General features: G+C 39.0%; 1 protein-coding gene across 5 annotated transcripts in view; it reads right to left on the bottom strand.

The window, feature by feature from the left end:
* The window catches only part of LOC149236250 (putative UDP-3-O-acyl-N-acetylglucosamine deacetylase 1, mitochondrial), a 305,454-nt gene that overhangs the window by 238,325 nt on the left and 51,705 nt on the right, over nt 1–15,424 (bottom strand). For 2 of the 5 annotated variants that reach the window (XM_089461537.1, XM_089461534.1), the window contains exons 2-4: nt 13,722–14,021; nt 12,181–12,387; nt 8,750–8,851 (exon numbers count right to left, since the gene is read on the bottom strand). In XM_089461537.1, coding sequence (XP_089317663.1) covers nt 8,750–8,851; nt 12,181–12,387; nt 13,722–14,021 — 609 coding nt within the window. Of the gene's footprint in view, nt 1–8,749; nt 8,852–12,180; nt 12,388–13,721; nt 14,030–15,424 lie in introns of all 5 variants that reach the window. The other 3 variants (XM_089461535.1, XM_089461536.1, XM_089461538.1) reach the window with 3 other exon arrangements.

The raw sequence follows: 15,424 nt of genomic DNA, 5'->3' as shown, positions 1-15,424 counted from the left end.
AGCTCTAAGGAGAACTAAGTTCATCGAGTTCAAGGAACAAATGGGTATGGTGGATAACCTTTTTCAGTAATAGAAACGGATGGATTCTCAGTTGCAGCAACAACAGATGAGAGGGAGTTGCAGTGCAGATGCAGTAGTTGACAACAGTACAGCAAAGTCAGCAGCAGCACAGATGCAGCGCATATCAGAGTTGCACAATAGTTGGTGGCCAGCAGTAGCCAGACATTAGCAGCGAGATAGGAGATGGTGCAGAAATAGTGTGTTGTGGCAGTAGTTGCAGCACTAGAACACTTTCCTCGCTAAGAGGGAGTGTTAGTTTTTGTAGCATCGAATGTGTTCTAGCCAAGAAATTTGGTGGAGAGGTTAGAATACATATATTCTCTAAAACCTAGAAATCGTTTCTGGAAATTCCACCTAGAGACTACTTAATTAAAATAATTAATCAATTTTTAATGTTTCCTAAGTCTAAACTTAGGAAATATGATTAATTAAAGGGTATTAATTAAGTCATAGTGCGAATGTTCTAGAAACTCACATGGATCGACAGGGAAATGATTTGGGCCATTGATTATGTTTTAATATTGGTCGTTGGTGCTCCAACAAAAGATTATAAGAAGAAGTCGACGGGTTGATGGAGAACACACCAGTGCAGATACTTAGTCACCTAGACATTTTGAGTTTCTCTATGGCTGTGATTCAATAGAGGAGGTAGAGCCAGAGGGTGAGTAGCAAGTGAGAGAAGGAGTAGCAGAAGTCCTAAAGGAAGATTTTATGGATTCTAGAAGAGGCAGAGCAAGGAAGAGCGAAGTCCACAGGAGCTCTTCGCAGTCACTGCGCAGAGAGTGATGCGAAGGGGACAAGCGTAAAGGCTAAGGATCCATCTCAGAGGCAGAAAATTGTTGTGGAATGTGAGAAATTTCTCACAATTTTTTTCTCAGTACTTCCTTTAGTTTAGATTGTCAGTAAGACATCTAAAATTCTTGTACTACCATTTGCTGCTAAAGATTAATAAGAAAACCCTCATCTACTAACCGGTTTTCCCAAGTTGGGTTTTCTCGGGGACAATTGTCCAAAAATAACGGTGTTAATATTCTTGTGTATGTGCTAGAATTTCTCAGTTTCCAACATTTTATTTTCCGCAGTAATTTTTTTTGTGAAAATTGCAGTTGTGATTTTATTCGTTGTTTTTCGTAGTAAATAAACTGCATAATTAAATTTACAGTTAGAATAATATTTTCCAGTTGTTGCAATAGATTAAATTTTCACATACGGCACAAAAGTGAATGCTCTCTTCACCATCACCCACCATGTTGAACGTTAACAAAGGAAAGCATCTTTCATCTGCTAACCTAGAACTTATAATAAACAAGGCCCTCGTGCTACTAAATTTGACAGGCACGGGTCTCACAATAGCCCTAAGGGGAGTACCCCATTAATCTTGTTTGTATGTTGATACTAAATGCAAGAATAACCATGCAACTCAAAGATATTCTGAGAATAAAAACATCACCTCCACATGCACATTTGAATCAAAATTAGCATGTATCTCAACAAGAACAAATTCAAGATCAGTAGCTAACTTGTTGAAAATAGACTACAACAGCTAACTCTAAGGTCATGCAGATATCTTTCCAAACCTAACTCAGCATGCCCATAATAGCAGCACTTTCCTCAGCTTCCTTGTTCCTTAGGAAAAGTCACCAAATCTGCAAGTCTATTTTGACTTTGCTTGACTAGCAAGTAACCTTCTCTAATCTGATCTACAACTGGAATATCTTTGACAAAATTTGATCTCTGTTGATTTGGGGTAGCATCGGATGTGCTCTAACCATGAAAATTGGTGGAAAGGCTAAAGCACATAAGATCTCCAAGACCCAGAAATGGTTTGGGCAGATACTGACTGTTTTGGGAGATATTAAAATAATTAATATTTTTAATGGAGTCCGTAAGTCTAAACTTAGAAAAAATAAAATATTAATGGGCATTAATATAAAACTGGATTAGAAGAGTCCAAAAGTCATGGATCAAGCCAAATATAATCTTAGCCGTTGATTAAAGATTTAATCTCGGTCATTGATGGACCAACGAGAAAAGTATAAGAAGAGGCTTGAGGGTCAGATGAAGAATAGACTAAGGGAGACCAATCAGTTCTTTCTGGAGCGGGGTTAGCTGAAAAATTCGAACTAGTGGTCTAGAGAGCAGCAAGAGGCAGCAAGTACGGAACAGAGAGTCGGGAGCAGCACCAGAAGACCAGCATAGAGGTTGCAGAGGCAGCAGCAGACTGCGCAGTCACTGGAGGGTCTGTGTGGGTGACATAGAGAGGCCCAGTGCTGACGCAGAGAGGTAGGGGCTGAAGCAGAGTGTCTGCGAGCTACGTAGAGGACAGCCAAGCTGATGTTGAGACTGGGAGAAGTGTTGGAGAATTTTTCTCTTTGTTGGGTAAGCCAATTTGGCACCCTGTTTTCTACTAAAGAAATTGCTAAATAATAAAATCCTCCCTTGCTGCACCGGTTTTCCCACATTGGGTTTTTCCAGGGACTGTTGTCCAAAATATCTATGTCAATGTGTTCATTCTTGTGCATATGTTTGTTTCTGTATTATGGTGTGATATCTGCAATAGAATTTATTTTTAATGTTTATTGAAGGAATTTCATAAATAACTTAGTGGAAAATAAGTAGGTAAAGTAAATCAGTTGTTGCAGTGATGGAATTTTCACATGGTATCAGAGGAAGTAACCAGAGACAGAAAGGGTTAATCAATTACGGGTTGAGACCATGATGCAGAGGCACCTACGTTAGAAGACTCGCACAAATTTTCAAAAAATTGCACAAGAGAAAGTGATTTCGATTTCTCTACGTTGGCTTCCAGGCTAGAAGAAGAAGTGGCTTATATGACTATTTCTACATCATCAGAGGTATGGTATATAGACAGTGGAGCCTCTTGGCATATGACGGGAATCCGGGAATGTTTCTCAGATTATCGGGAGGAGAAGATGAACTTTCAGATCACCATGGGGAACAAGGCAAAGTGTACTCCAGTAGGGAGGGGTACCATAGTTTTTCAAACAGAATCGGGAGAGCGGTTCTGTGCTACCAATGTGCTGCATGTACCAGGATTGGGGATGAACTTACTTTCTGTGTCGCAACTTCAAGGCAAAGGCTATGACGTCTTCTTCATCAAGGAGAAAGTATACGTCAAAAAACCGAGCTAGAAAAAGAAAATGTAGATCGAGATCAAAAGTAACAAGTTGTATAGACTACAACTAGAATCACCAATGGCACTAATAGGTAGTCATGGAGACAAAGATTTGAACGAACTATGGCACAGAAGAATGGGACATTTGCACCATGGGGCTCTGAGAATTCTCAGGAGCACTGTAACAGGAGTTCCAGATCTTAGTACGGAACAAGATGATGTATGCAGAGGATGTGCTCTAGGAAAGTATGCCAAAGCAGCGTTTCCTAGAAGTAAAAACAGGGCCAAGAGTGTACTAGGATTGATACACTCAGATATTTGCGAACCTATGTCCACTAAAGATCTCAGTGGTGCCGAGTACTTCCTTACCTTCATTGATGACCACTCAAGGAAAACTTGGATTTATTTTCTAAAAACCAAGGATGAGGTTTTTTGTCGATTCAAAGAGTTCAAGGCTCTAGTGGAGAATCTGACTGGGAAGAAAATAAAAGTTTTGCGCTCAGATAATGGTGGAGAGTATGTCGATAAGGACTTCATTGATTTTTGCGCTAAGGAGGGCATCAGAAGAGAGTGGACAGCTCCTTACAATCCGGAGCAAAATGGAGTAGCAGAAAGGAAGAACGGGACTATTGTAGAAGCAGTTAGGGCCATGATGTATGATCAAGATATGCCAAAATTCCTGTGGGCAGAAGCATGCAACACAGCAGTCTATGTCCAGAACAGGGCTCCTCATCAGGCATTGGGCAATATTACTCCAGAGAAAGTTTTCATAGGCAAAACACCTGAAGTCAGTCATTTCAGGGAATGTGGGAGTTTAGCATATTGCCGCGTACCCGAGGAAAAGAGGAAAAAGCTAGACCAAACTGCGGAAAAATGGTATCTAGTGGGATATAGCAAGAACGCTAAGGCATACAGAATCTATCTTCCAGGGAGCAGGAAGGTAGTTGTTTGACAACGTGAAGTTCATGGAGGACAGGGCTTTCAGAAAATCTCGTGAAATGCCTTCCGAGGAGCAATCAAAAGAGGAGCCGTTGGTTAAACCTCTTCAACCAACGGAAGTAAAGAACTATTCCTCAAGTCAGGAAGATTCACAGGATGAGGAGGAGCTAACAGAACACCTGCTGGCAAAGGAAGAACTAGCAGGGAACTTTGTCAGATTCTGCGAGATGTAGAGGACTTCATCGGAGCGCCAAGAAACAATAAGAAGGAGCGAAAATAGCTAGATAGATATCAGGCATTAGTAGCTCAAGATGGGGAGCCTGCCAGTTTCTAGGAGTCAGTTCAACATCAGGTTTGGCTTGATGCGATGGTAGAGCAGTACAACTCCATAATGGTGAACGATGTCTGGGAGGTAGTGCCAAGGCCTCAAGACAAATCAGTGGTAGGTTCGCGATGGATCTACAAGATAAAATACGCTGCAACGGCAGTGTAGAGAAATATAAAGCCAGGCTTGTGGCTAAGGGATATGCTCATAAGGAAGGAATTGACTACGAAGAGACCTTCACCCTAGTAGCCAGGTATACATCTATTAGGACCGTGATATCTCTTGCAGCACAGATGGGATGGGAGATTCATCAGATGGATGTCAAAACAACATTTCTGAATAGGGTGATAGAAGAAGAGGTATACATTGAACAACCAGAGGGCTTTGAGACACATGAGAAGAAGTCTCATGTATGCAGGTTGAAGAAAGCCTTGTATGGGCTAAAACAGGCACCTAGAGCATGGTATGGTCGAATCGACCGCTACTTGCAAAAGATGGGATTTGTCAAGAGTGATGCAAATCTAAATCTCTACTATCTAGTTGTAGAGAATGAGCGCTAATCTTAGTATTGTATGTGGATGATCTCTTTCTGACAGGATCATCCAGGCTCATCGGGGACTGCAAGAAGAATCTAGCCACAAAATTTGATATGAAGGATTTGGGACAAATGCATTATTTTCTAGGGTTGGAAGTTTGGCAGCAAAAGGGAGAGATCTTCCTTGGGCAAGGGAGATATGCTACAGAAATAATGAAGAGATTCAGGATGGAGGACTGTAGACCCATGGCTACTCCAATGATCACCAACTAGAAGAAGAGTGATGCATCAGAAGACAAGGATGTTGATCCCACCTTATACAGAGAACTCATAGGGTCCCTGATGTATCTGGTCAATACCAGACCAGACATTTGCTATGTTGTCAACACCCTCAGTCAGTTCATTGGGCAGCAACCAAACATGTTCTTAGGTATTTACAGGGAACAGTCGATTATGGACTCTTGTACACTAGGAGTAAGGATACCAGATTGAGTGGATTTACTAATGCAGATTGGACAGGAAGTTTAGTTGATCGGAAAAGTACCTCTGGGTATTGTTTCAACATTGGATCAGGAATGACCTCCTGATGCAGTAGGAAACAGAAGTCCATGGCTCTGAGCTCATCTAAGACAGAATATATGGCGACGAGCACAGCTTCGTGTGAGGCCTGTGACTCAAAAAACTGCTTGTGAACCTATTCCGAAGAAAAATGGAGGCGACCAAGATCATGTGTGATAATCATAGTTGCATCAAGCTCTCTAAGAATCCAGTGTTTCATGATCGGTCAAAGCATATTGATAATCAGTGTCACTTTGTCAGAGACTGTGTCCAACCAGGAGCTGTACAGTTGAGCTACACTCCTACAGGAGAACAGGTGGCAGACATCCTCACCAAGGCCCTTGGAAGAACAAAGTTTGATTATTTCAAGGAAAATATGGGGATGATAAAGAATCCATTTCAGTACCAAAAATTGGGGTGATGTTGCAGTGCCATAGCGGTCAGCAGTAGCACGGTGCAACATGGCAGAGGGAGTTGCAGTGCAGGAAGAAAGGACCAGCAGCAGCACGGATGCAGAGGGAGTTGCCATACAGATGCAGCAGTGGCAGTGGCAGTACAATGGGCAATAGTACAGGATGCAGCAGTGCAGAGGATGTTGGGCAAGAAGGCCTAGCATCAGCACAAGGACCGATGTTGGATGATCAAGGTCATACTCAGGGAGGACTATTGCTAGAGCACAGTCCTCGCTAAGAGGGAGTATTGATTTGGAGTAGCATCGGATGTGCTCTAGCCATGAGATATCCAAGACCCAAAATTGGTTTAGGCAGATTCTAACCAATTTGAGAGATATTAAAATAATTAATATTTTTAATGGAGTTCCGAAGTCTAAACTTAGGAAAAATAAAATATTAATGGGCATTAATATAAAACTGCGTTAGAAGGGTCCAAAAGTCATGGATCAAGCCAAATCTAATCTTAGCCATTGATTAAAGATTTAATCTCGATCGTTGATGGACCAACGAGAAAAGTATAAGAGGCTTGAGGGTCAGTTGGAGAATAGACAGAGGGAGACCAGTCAGTTTGATTTCTAGAGCAGGGTTAGCTGAGAAATTCGAACTAGTGGCCTGGAAAGCAGCAAGAGGCAACAAGTACGGAACAGAGAGTCAGGAGCAGCAACAGACTGCGCAGTCACTGGAGGGCCTACATGGGTGATGCAGAGAGGCCCAGTGCTGATGCAAAGAGGCCCAGTGCTGACACAGAGAGGCAGGGGCCGACGCAAAGTGTCTGGGAGCTACGCAAAGGTCAGCCAAGCTGACGTTGAGACTGGGAGAAGTGCTGGAGAATTTTTCTCTCTGTTGGGCAAGCCAATTTAGCACCCTGTTGTACTGAAGAATTGCTGAATAATAAAATCCTCCCTTGCTGCACCGGTTTTCCCACATTGGGTTTTTCCGGGGACTATTGTCCAAAATATCTATGTCGATGTGTTGATTCTTGTGCATGAGTTTGTTTTTGTATTATGGTGTGATATTTGCAGCAGAATTTATTTTAATGTTTACTGAAGGAATTCATAAATAACTTATTGGAAAATATGTAGGTAAAGTAAATCAGTTGTTGCGGTGATAGAATTTTCACAATCTGAACCTCTGACTTTTTTATTGCAGCTTCTGAAGATAACATAATTTAAATTCCTGGACCACCAGACATTACAATTATCTTTCCCTCACCCTTAATTTATCTTACACAGAAAATAAATGGGAAAGTCTCAAGACTAAGAGAATGGTGATGGTTAATAGCTCCTCCAAATAACAACAGTTATAAAGGTCTATTATTGGCTGGGAGAATTGAAAGGAGCCAGATATTGATGACCTTACTTCTCACATTACCGCCACTACAGATTGACTTTTCATTCAATCTATGGATAGTTGTACACAAATTGTCCAGGGTAGTCACTGCTCCTGCCTCCATACGCCCAGACTTCAACCTTGTACTAGTTAAGTGTTTGCTTGGCTAATATATAGATTAGCAACTAGTATTGTTAACGTACCATGTGTAGGGCAGCAAAAACTGCTGTGTGCCATCCTCATCACTCTGTTCATTCAAAATAGCTGCAATTTTTTTCTTAAAACCATTGCATATGATGACATATGATACCAAAAGGATTAGAAATTCATTATTTCATAGTTAAAATCTATTTATCAACTGATTTTAGCAAGAGGAGTTGCAGCCTGTTGCAAAGTATTTAAAATACAGCCACACTGACTTGCAATGCAAAAGTTGTATCAGATATTTTTCTTCCATAGTTCTAGAGACAAGGATCATCTGCCATTCAGTCCTGCATATGCCCATTTGTAGTTAAAATGCATTTAAAAGGAGTAGAAATTCATTATTTCCTAGACATTTTACCACTGATTTTAGCAAGAAAAGTTGCAGTCTGTTGCAAAGGCTTTAAATGCAGCCAAACTGACTTGAAATGCAAAAGTTGAGTTTCAAATATTTTTCTTCACATAGCTCTAGGACCATCTGCCATTGAGCCCTTCACATGCCCATCAAAGATCTATAACATGCAAGATGTGCATAGCAGAAAAAATCCTACAATAGCACAAAGACAGTGGAGAATGTCTGAAAAAACAATCAGGCTTCAAGTCTTTCTAGTCAAATGAATGCAATGTTTCAAACAAATTAAATATGTGAGGCTGCAAGTGTTTATCTATTCCCTTATTTTAAACCCTAGAACAGCTTTAACCTGCTCTTACGAGATACTAATAATATTAAGGTGCAGATGCAAGATGTGCATAGCAGAAAAATAAAATCCTACAATAGCACCAAGACAGTGGAGAATGTCTGAAAAAACAATCTGGCTTCAAGTCTTTCTAGTCAAATGAATGCAATGTTTCAAACAAATTAAATATGTGAGGCTGCAAGTGTTTATCTATTCCCTTATTTTAAACCCTAGAACAGCTTTAACCTGCTCTTACAAGATACTAATAATATTAAGGCGCAGTTCGTGTAGATTTAAATGCTAAAAATTAAAAATGACATATGAAAGTGATTTGTTACAACAATCTCTTTTCAGAACGAGTACTTCATTATGAATAGCTATTAATTGGTATTTCAAAATAGAAAATTATTCATGGAGAGAAATAATCATGTATCTTCAAAAATATAACCATTGGCCTAAAGAACTCCTGAAATTTTAATTCTAAAAGAGGCATAGATTACACATTATATGAGATCATTATTTAAAACCAAATAGAACCTGTTCATATATGCAAAATGTTCTGGAGGGTGCAATATTTTGCTTGTATGCCATGCTATCTACAGGGCACCAAGAGAACCACTGGCAACCAATTGCAGCTGCCTGCATGGCATGAGGATCTGTTGTTAGAGAACCAAAAAGCTTATCAGATAACGTCCATTGGATGTCATCTGGGTATAAACTTTAAAGCACCCAAAACCTTCAAACATTAAACTAACTCAGAAATAACAGTTAGATGCATAATTAACTGACAAGCAGAATGTTAAACATTGGATATTTTATGATATTCAAAAATACTCTAGCAACAAAGAAAAGAAATAAAAAACTTAAATAGTATCTGTAACGTACCCCATACCACTTTATATACTTTGAGATATGGGGTACTTCTCATAACCACCCAATTCGAACCAATTTAACTGAAAAACCAAACTAACTGCACTGTTATTAACTAAATGCTATCAGCAGATGTCACACTACAGATTTATGCAAGCTAACAGGCAGTCAAATGAACAAGCTGTTAATTCAACCATGACATAACCATAACAATTGAGTAATAAATTCAATACAATTCACCGATACAATTAAGAACAGAATTGTTCACCAACTGGCTGGAGAGATATTCCACCCAACCATAGACTCCCTGCTGCACCAGCTCTCTCTGCAACAGAGGCCACCCCCAAGTTGAGGCTATGAATCTACAAGGGACACACTCTTCTTATGTTTGTCTCTAATTTTCTCTTCTCACAGCCCAATTTCCAAGCTAAGAGTCACATATAGCAATTCCCAATCCACAACCCCCTTTCCCATCAGCGTGCACAACCCAAGTAATAGGATTGCCTACTCTGCTCAACAGTCTCTCAGGCTATCCCGCGCTGGAGGAAAATCTCACTTGCCAGGATTCCAGGGAATTATTTGCTGGACCCAATTTTCCTCAGTTACAGCCAGAACAATTCCATACAGGGTGATTATTTTGTGTCTATGTTTTTTCAAGGTTCGTGGTGAATTGTTTAAGATCGATCTCAGGAAAGACGTTTATGTTAATTTTTCAATGTTCTATGCTGTAACAATCACTTTAACAATTTTTTCTTTCAGTAGCAATCCCCTTTCCTATTTATTTTCAATCCACCAATAACAGTAAGCAACTGTAGATAGAACAGTAGATAATATGCACAATAGAAGACAGCCAAGATCAATGACACAAAGATTTAGGTCAAAGACCAAAGAAAAACCCCACAATGGAGAAAACCCAACCAGATTCTTCTTCTATTAGATGTTCATCAAATGTTCAGCAGAGATACATAGTCCAAGTATATCCAACAAGAAGTCAAAGGTCAAAGCCTGCAATTTTCGGCCCTGTCAAAGTTCAGTCAACAGCAGTCAATGCAGCCCTAACCAATCAAAGTCAGCAGTCAAATGTGCTCAGAATAGTTCGTTCAAAGCAGCAAACAATTCGGCCTCTCTTGCTCAGTCAAACCCAGTCAAAACAGTCCTCAAATCTGCCTCCAAATTCGGTCAACTCACAAAGTCAACCTGCGGTAACCCTAGCTTCAGATCTCCATTCAAAGTTGGTCAAAGTTCCCAGAAAAAATTCGGTCAATATCCCAGTCAATGTGGCCTTCCAAAACAGATCAGATTCCAGTTAAAACGAAGTCAAATTCATCCCAAGCCAACACTGGTCAAAGGAGGCTGAAACTCAGAAAGTCAATGCAGTCAACAGAAGTTTCCTCTCTCTCCTTCGCATGTGTGAACTCGGCCCTGCAATTTCAGAAGTGATTGAACCAAATGAAGAAGATTTGATGTGTGATGAGATGCCTCCAAGTGATGTCAACTTAGGTCTATTTATATGAGAGTTAGGAGGTCGAATTTCTCCTCTAGGCTGACTTGACAAATTTGAGTTGACCCCAACCAGCATTAATAATAATAAAAAATCCATGTGCAAATTCAATTTTTTTTTCAAGTGGAAGAGGGGTCTCCTTAGGGCTTGCTGGGCTTCTCCAAGGAGGGAATTGCTCCCTCAGCTGCCAATTTTCAACAGTTTAGAAATTAGTAATAATTCCAAAAGGAGAATGATTATTTTGTGTTTCTGTGTTTTTTGGAGGTTCTTGGTGAACTATTTAAGTGAGATCTTAGGCCTGAAATGTGCCCTTTCTGGCCAGAAACACAAGCAGAAATTTCAATCTGTGTTTCCAAATTGTGAAACGCCCCCAAAATGTTTTGAGACATTTTAGGTTGTTCAAAATGCATTTTTTGCATTTCAGAACACTTCAGGCATGGAAACAAAGAGGGGCCCACATTTCCTGCAACTTAGTTGTTGGAACATGGTCATCATTTTGGCTTGAAACTTGTTTAGCTATTGTCACTAGATAACGAACTCCTCCATCAAGAGTTAACTCTATTCACGTTTTTGTTCTTGCAATTATTCCACCAAAGAGTTTAATGAGACTGAAGTCTTGGGAGTTGTATGAATCTATAGAACTATGGGGAGCCATAACATAGTACTGAAATATAGGCTATGTTGATCTGGATCTGAAAAGTGTGAAACCACAAGTAGAAACTGCAGCACGTACTTGGCACAAATTATTTCTCTAGATGTTTTAATTGCAAAATATTGAGTTGTTACTACCATAGTGATCCGGTGCTTACAATCAGCAGGGAATGTGTTATTATGACCCATCTATTAATCAATTTAAAGAAGCAAATCAACCTCCCTGATGTTCCTGATGTTCCTGATGTTCTAATATTAACAATTGTAGATGGGAGGCCAGGTGAACTGTGCTCTGGTTGTAGCACCAGAGTGGCATGCTTCCACTTGCTCTTGTGAAAATGAAAAGGAACAACAGTATAGCAAGTGATTGAAGTATTGTGTCATCCATCTCATATGCGTTCATTAGTTGTAACTGTGAGAAAGAGGTTCACTGCAATGGCACCGCTTCTATTTATAAATATTAAATATTGAAAATGTCAATGCTCATTTTAATAATTATTTTTAGAGCAGTTATTACTTTTATACAGATTTCAATAAAAGGGAAAAAACATTCTGAAATTGTCAAAGTTGAAATTCAGTATAAAAAGATGCCCTTCACAGAAAAATTAGGGAAGCCCTTCCATTTGGAAGGTTGATGTTAATCCTAAAATAACTCACTAGGGTTACCCATGTAAATCACAGATCTACCTACACAGTGTTACTCCTAATTTGGGTTCATAATATTGTCATGAAAATGTCCAAATCATCATGGACTTTAGTTACACAGGAACCATAAGAAAGGGCAAATGGTTTAACTGTTACACTTCTAGGTTAAAAACAAATTTATACTATTGGGTTGAGACAAGCATGTAAAACACGGACAAACTAAAAATCAAGAGAAATTTAAACATGTTGCAGCCAATAGGCAAAACATTAATCTTGCTATCTATTTGTCAAATCTACTCACCTGTGGAAAATCAATACCATAACTTATGCGAGTAGATGGTGCTGGGAAAGCTGCTATAAATGACTCATCCTTCAGAACATGAATTGGTTCACAGAGTAAAAGAGCCATCTTCTCCATGTCATTTCCAAACTTGTCCCTTGCAATACATGGGCCAGATTCTTCTATTGCTTCCACCCATTCTTTTGAAGATCCGTCTAACAAAGGTACCTGCACATTAATCAGACTAAAGTTACATGTCATTTAATTTTAGATACCAAATAGAAAGCTCAAGCTCCCTGGGTAATTTAGGTCCAGGTTGACAGGCATGTCCATCTTAAGAGTGAGAGTATGTGCTATATTTGAAATTCAAATAATTCCAGGGATTCAAAATAGCAATCATTAATTGACCATAATCACTATGATTAAAGCTGGAAATTGATTTCATGCATTACCTGAATTAAACAATATACATTATGTAATTCAACAATATGAATCCCTGAAATTACAATTCTTTTTTGTAATGTTTCTGATGCATTGTTAATGCCGCTGTTTCTGCATAAATATAACTTGAATCTATCTAAGAGCAAACTAAATTACCACAAAAGATATGCAAATTAAAGCAAACAACAAATGGAGAGAACTAATGTTGAATCAAATTCTACAAAATATGCATAATTTGATGTAAATTGTCAATTGTGCAACTATCCAGAAGTAGAAAAATAGAAAATGAGTGTGATCACCATATATTATTTTAATTTGCAATGTTTATTTTCAATTTCTGTCAGAAAAGAAAAGAAAGGCCCAGAGCGCACCAGATATGCAAAAAAATTTCTTACACTGTAAGTATGAGAAAGATGATGAAAAAGTCCTGAGTCCGCTAGCTAAGGGTCAAATATCCTACATGTTTCTAGTAGATATAATTCTAGAAATAATTGAACTTGACATTTCATCAAGTTTTTAGAACTAGAAAAAGCTTGCTAGGACTCATCAATTTTTAGAAGAAAAAAAACGATTGTTAGCACTCACTCAATGTTTAAATAGAGCTCAACAACACATTTCAAACAAAATGTTTCTGACGCTTCATTCTTATCATCAAGTTTCCAGAACAAAACAGAACTTATGCTAAGGCTTGCTTGATTTCACTGTAGTATTCAACACAACATCTGGAACAAGTATGTTCTCATATATCTCATTCCCTCCCTTGACTTCAATACAGCAAATACAATTCAACAAATATTTGTAACAAATCTTTTCTGACACCTTGTTCTATCATCAAGTTTCTAGGACAAGAAACGAGTTATATGGAGGCTCACTCGATTCCACAATATTATTCAACACAACATCCAAAAAGTGTTTTCTCCTACCTCATTGCCACCATCAACTATGATACAGAAGTTGTCAATCCTCATTCAAACATAATTCAATAAAACATTTAAAACAAAACTTCTCCGGCACCTAATTCTTATCATCAAAATTCTAGAACAAGAAAGGACTTAAATGAAGGCTCACTCAAATTTCACAATAGTACTTAACACAGCAATAGAAACAAATATTTCTCATACCTCATTGCCACCTTCAACTTCAATCCGGCAATTGTCAATCCCCATGCCTTCCAAAGCAGAGAGCAAGTGCTCTACAGTGGCCACGCTTGACTCACCCCTACCAATGCAGACACTCAGAGTGGTATCCGTCACATTCTTTACAGAGGCAGGGACCCTAACATCATGCCTATTGATTATAAAATACCTTCCCTCCCCAGCCATGGCAGGCAATACTCTCACAACAGCTTCATCTCCTGAATGAAGTCCCTTCCCTGCTTTAGTAATAACGCTTGAAATTGTATGCTGGAGCTCTCCGGTCTGCTGCCATGCTTCATTTCGTAAAAACAAAATAGATGTATGCAAAATATAACATGAAAAAGAAGTTATCAAATGTCCGGATGTATTGCATAACCCTAAAATACTTTATACCATTATATGTTGGTGCTGCCACATCTGTATTCATATTTCATTCTGTATTATAAATTAGATGTATGCTAAAAAACGAAAATAATTCAATAAATGTTTGGATATTTTCCATCAAAACAAATTATTAATATTTCCCTAAAATGTGCCCCCGGAAGTAGCTCACTTGGCGAGCCTGTGCAATGTAAAGTAATGTGAGCGATGAAGGTGTTGAAATTGTAACTAGGGTTGGTCTTCATAATTACCATTGTCCTTGTAACAATATGTATTTTATGTAAAAACACAAGAAGAAATTTTTTTTTCTAACATGTTCTTCGTGACCCTTGTATAAGAAGTAAATTCGAATTATTGGAAGTGTCATTTGTCCCTCTAGTTTGCCAAGTCAGCCCTCCAGGGAACAAGTCGGCTCAGCCCTAAAGAGGCACTGCTTCGCATGTATGGAAGGCTATAAATAGCCCATGAGTTTCCTCCTAAAGCGCACTTCAATTTGGTTAATATATCTGTCTGTGCCAAGGCAAGGAGTCCAAATTATCTCTTTGTGGAAAGCGAGAGGTCCGAAACATCTGTCTCTCTGTGGAAGGCTGAGATAACCTCTATGTGGTACGAAGTTCTGTCTCTCTGAAAACTACAGATCCAAAGTTCTGTCTTTGGAAGGTATACAGTCCAAGGTTCTGCCTCTGGGAAGACATGCAAGTCAGAATTATGTCTATCTATGGAAGCATCAAAAGCCCGAGTTTATGGTTCTCTGAGGTCCGATATTTTGGCTCTCTGTAGTCCGAAATTATTCCTTCTTGTGGAAGTATCAGATGTCTGAGATTCTTGCTCTGTGATCAAACATGAAGATGATCTTGTATCTGTTGCTAAGAGAAGAATTGTTTGGAGGGCTGACTTGGCATTTGAAGGAATAGCTGTCATGCTTCTACTGGTCAGTTTGTCTATCACTTGGATTTCTCTCATTTTGATCTGATTTTATAAGGAAAGAATTGCTGGGTTCTCCCCTTTGTGGGTTTTTCCCTGGTCATAGACCTAAAAAAAATGGTGTCTCTTTGTGCATTGTGGGTTTTTCCTGAGGATGGACCACATTAGTTGGTTCGAAACATCAACCAAAACCTTATTATGTGATTAATCCAAAAGACATCTATCTACATTATGGATCACAAAAGTCTTAGATCTAACGATCTCTATCTTCTTGTACTTATTTGGTTAAATTGATAATTGCTTGATGACATAACTAAATGAAGTGAATACCTAAAAGAAAAACATATATATCAGTCACGAGTAATAATCATGATCAAAAATTC

Source organism: Pinus tabuliformis, chromosome 8 (assembly GCF_031772625.1).
Source record: "Pinus tabuliformis cultivar Carrire ecotype Pingquan chromosome 8, CPIR1, whole genome shotgun sequence".
Lineage (NCBI taxonomy): Eukaryota > Viridiplantae > Streptophyta > Pinopsida > Pinales > Pinaceae > Pinus > Pinus tabuliformis.
This window is presented reverse-complemented; position numbering and strand designations above follow the sequence as displayed.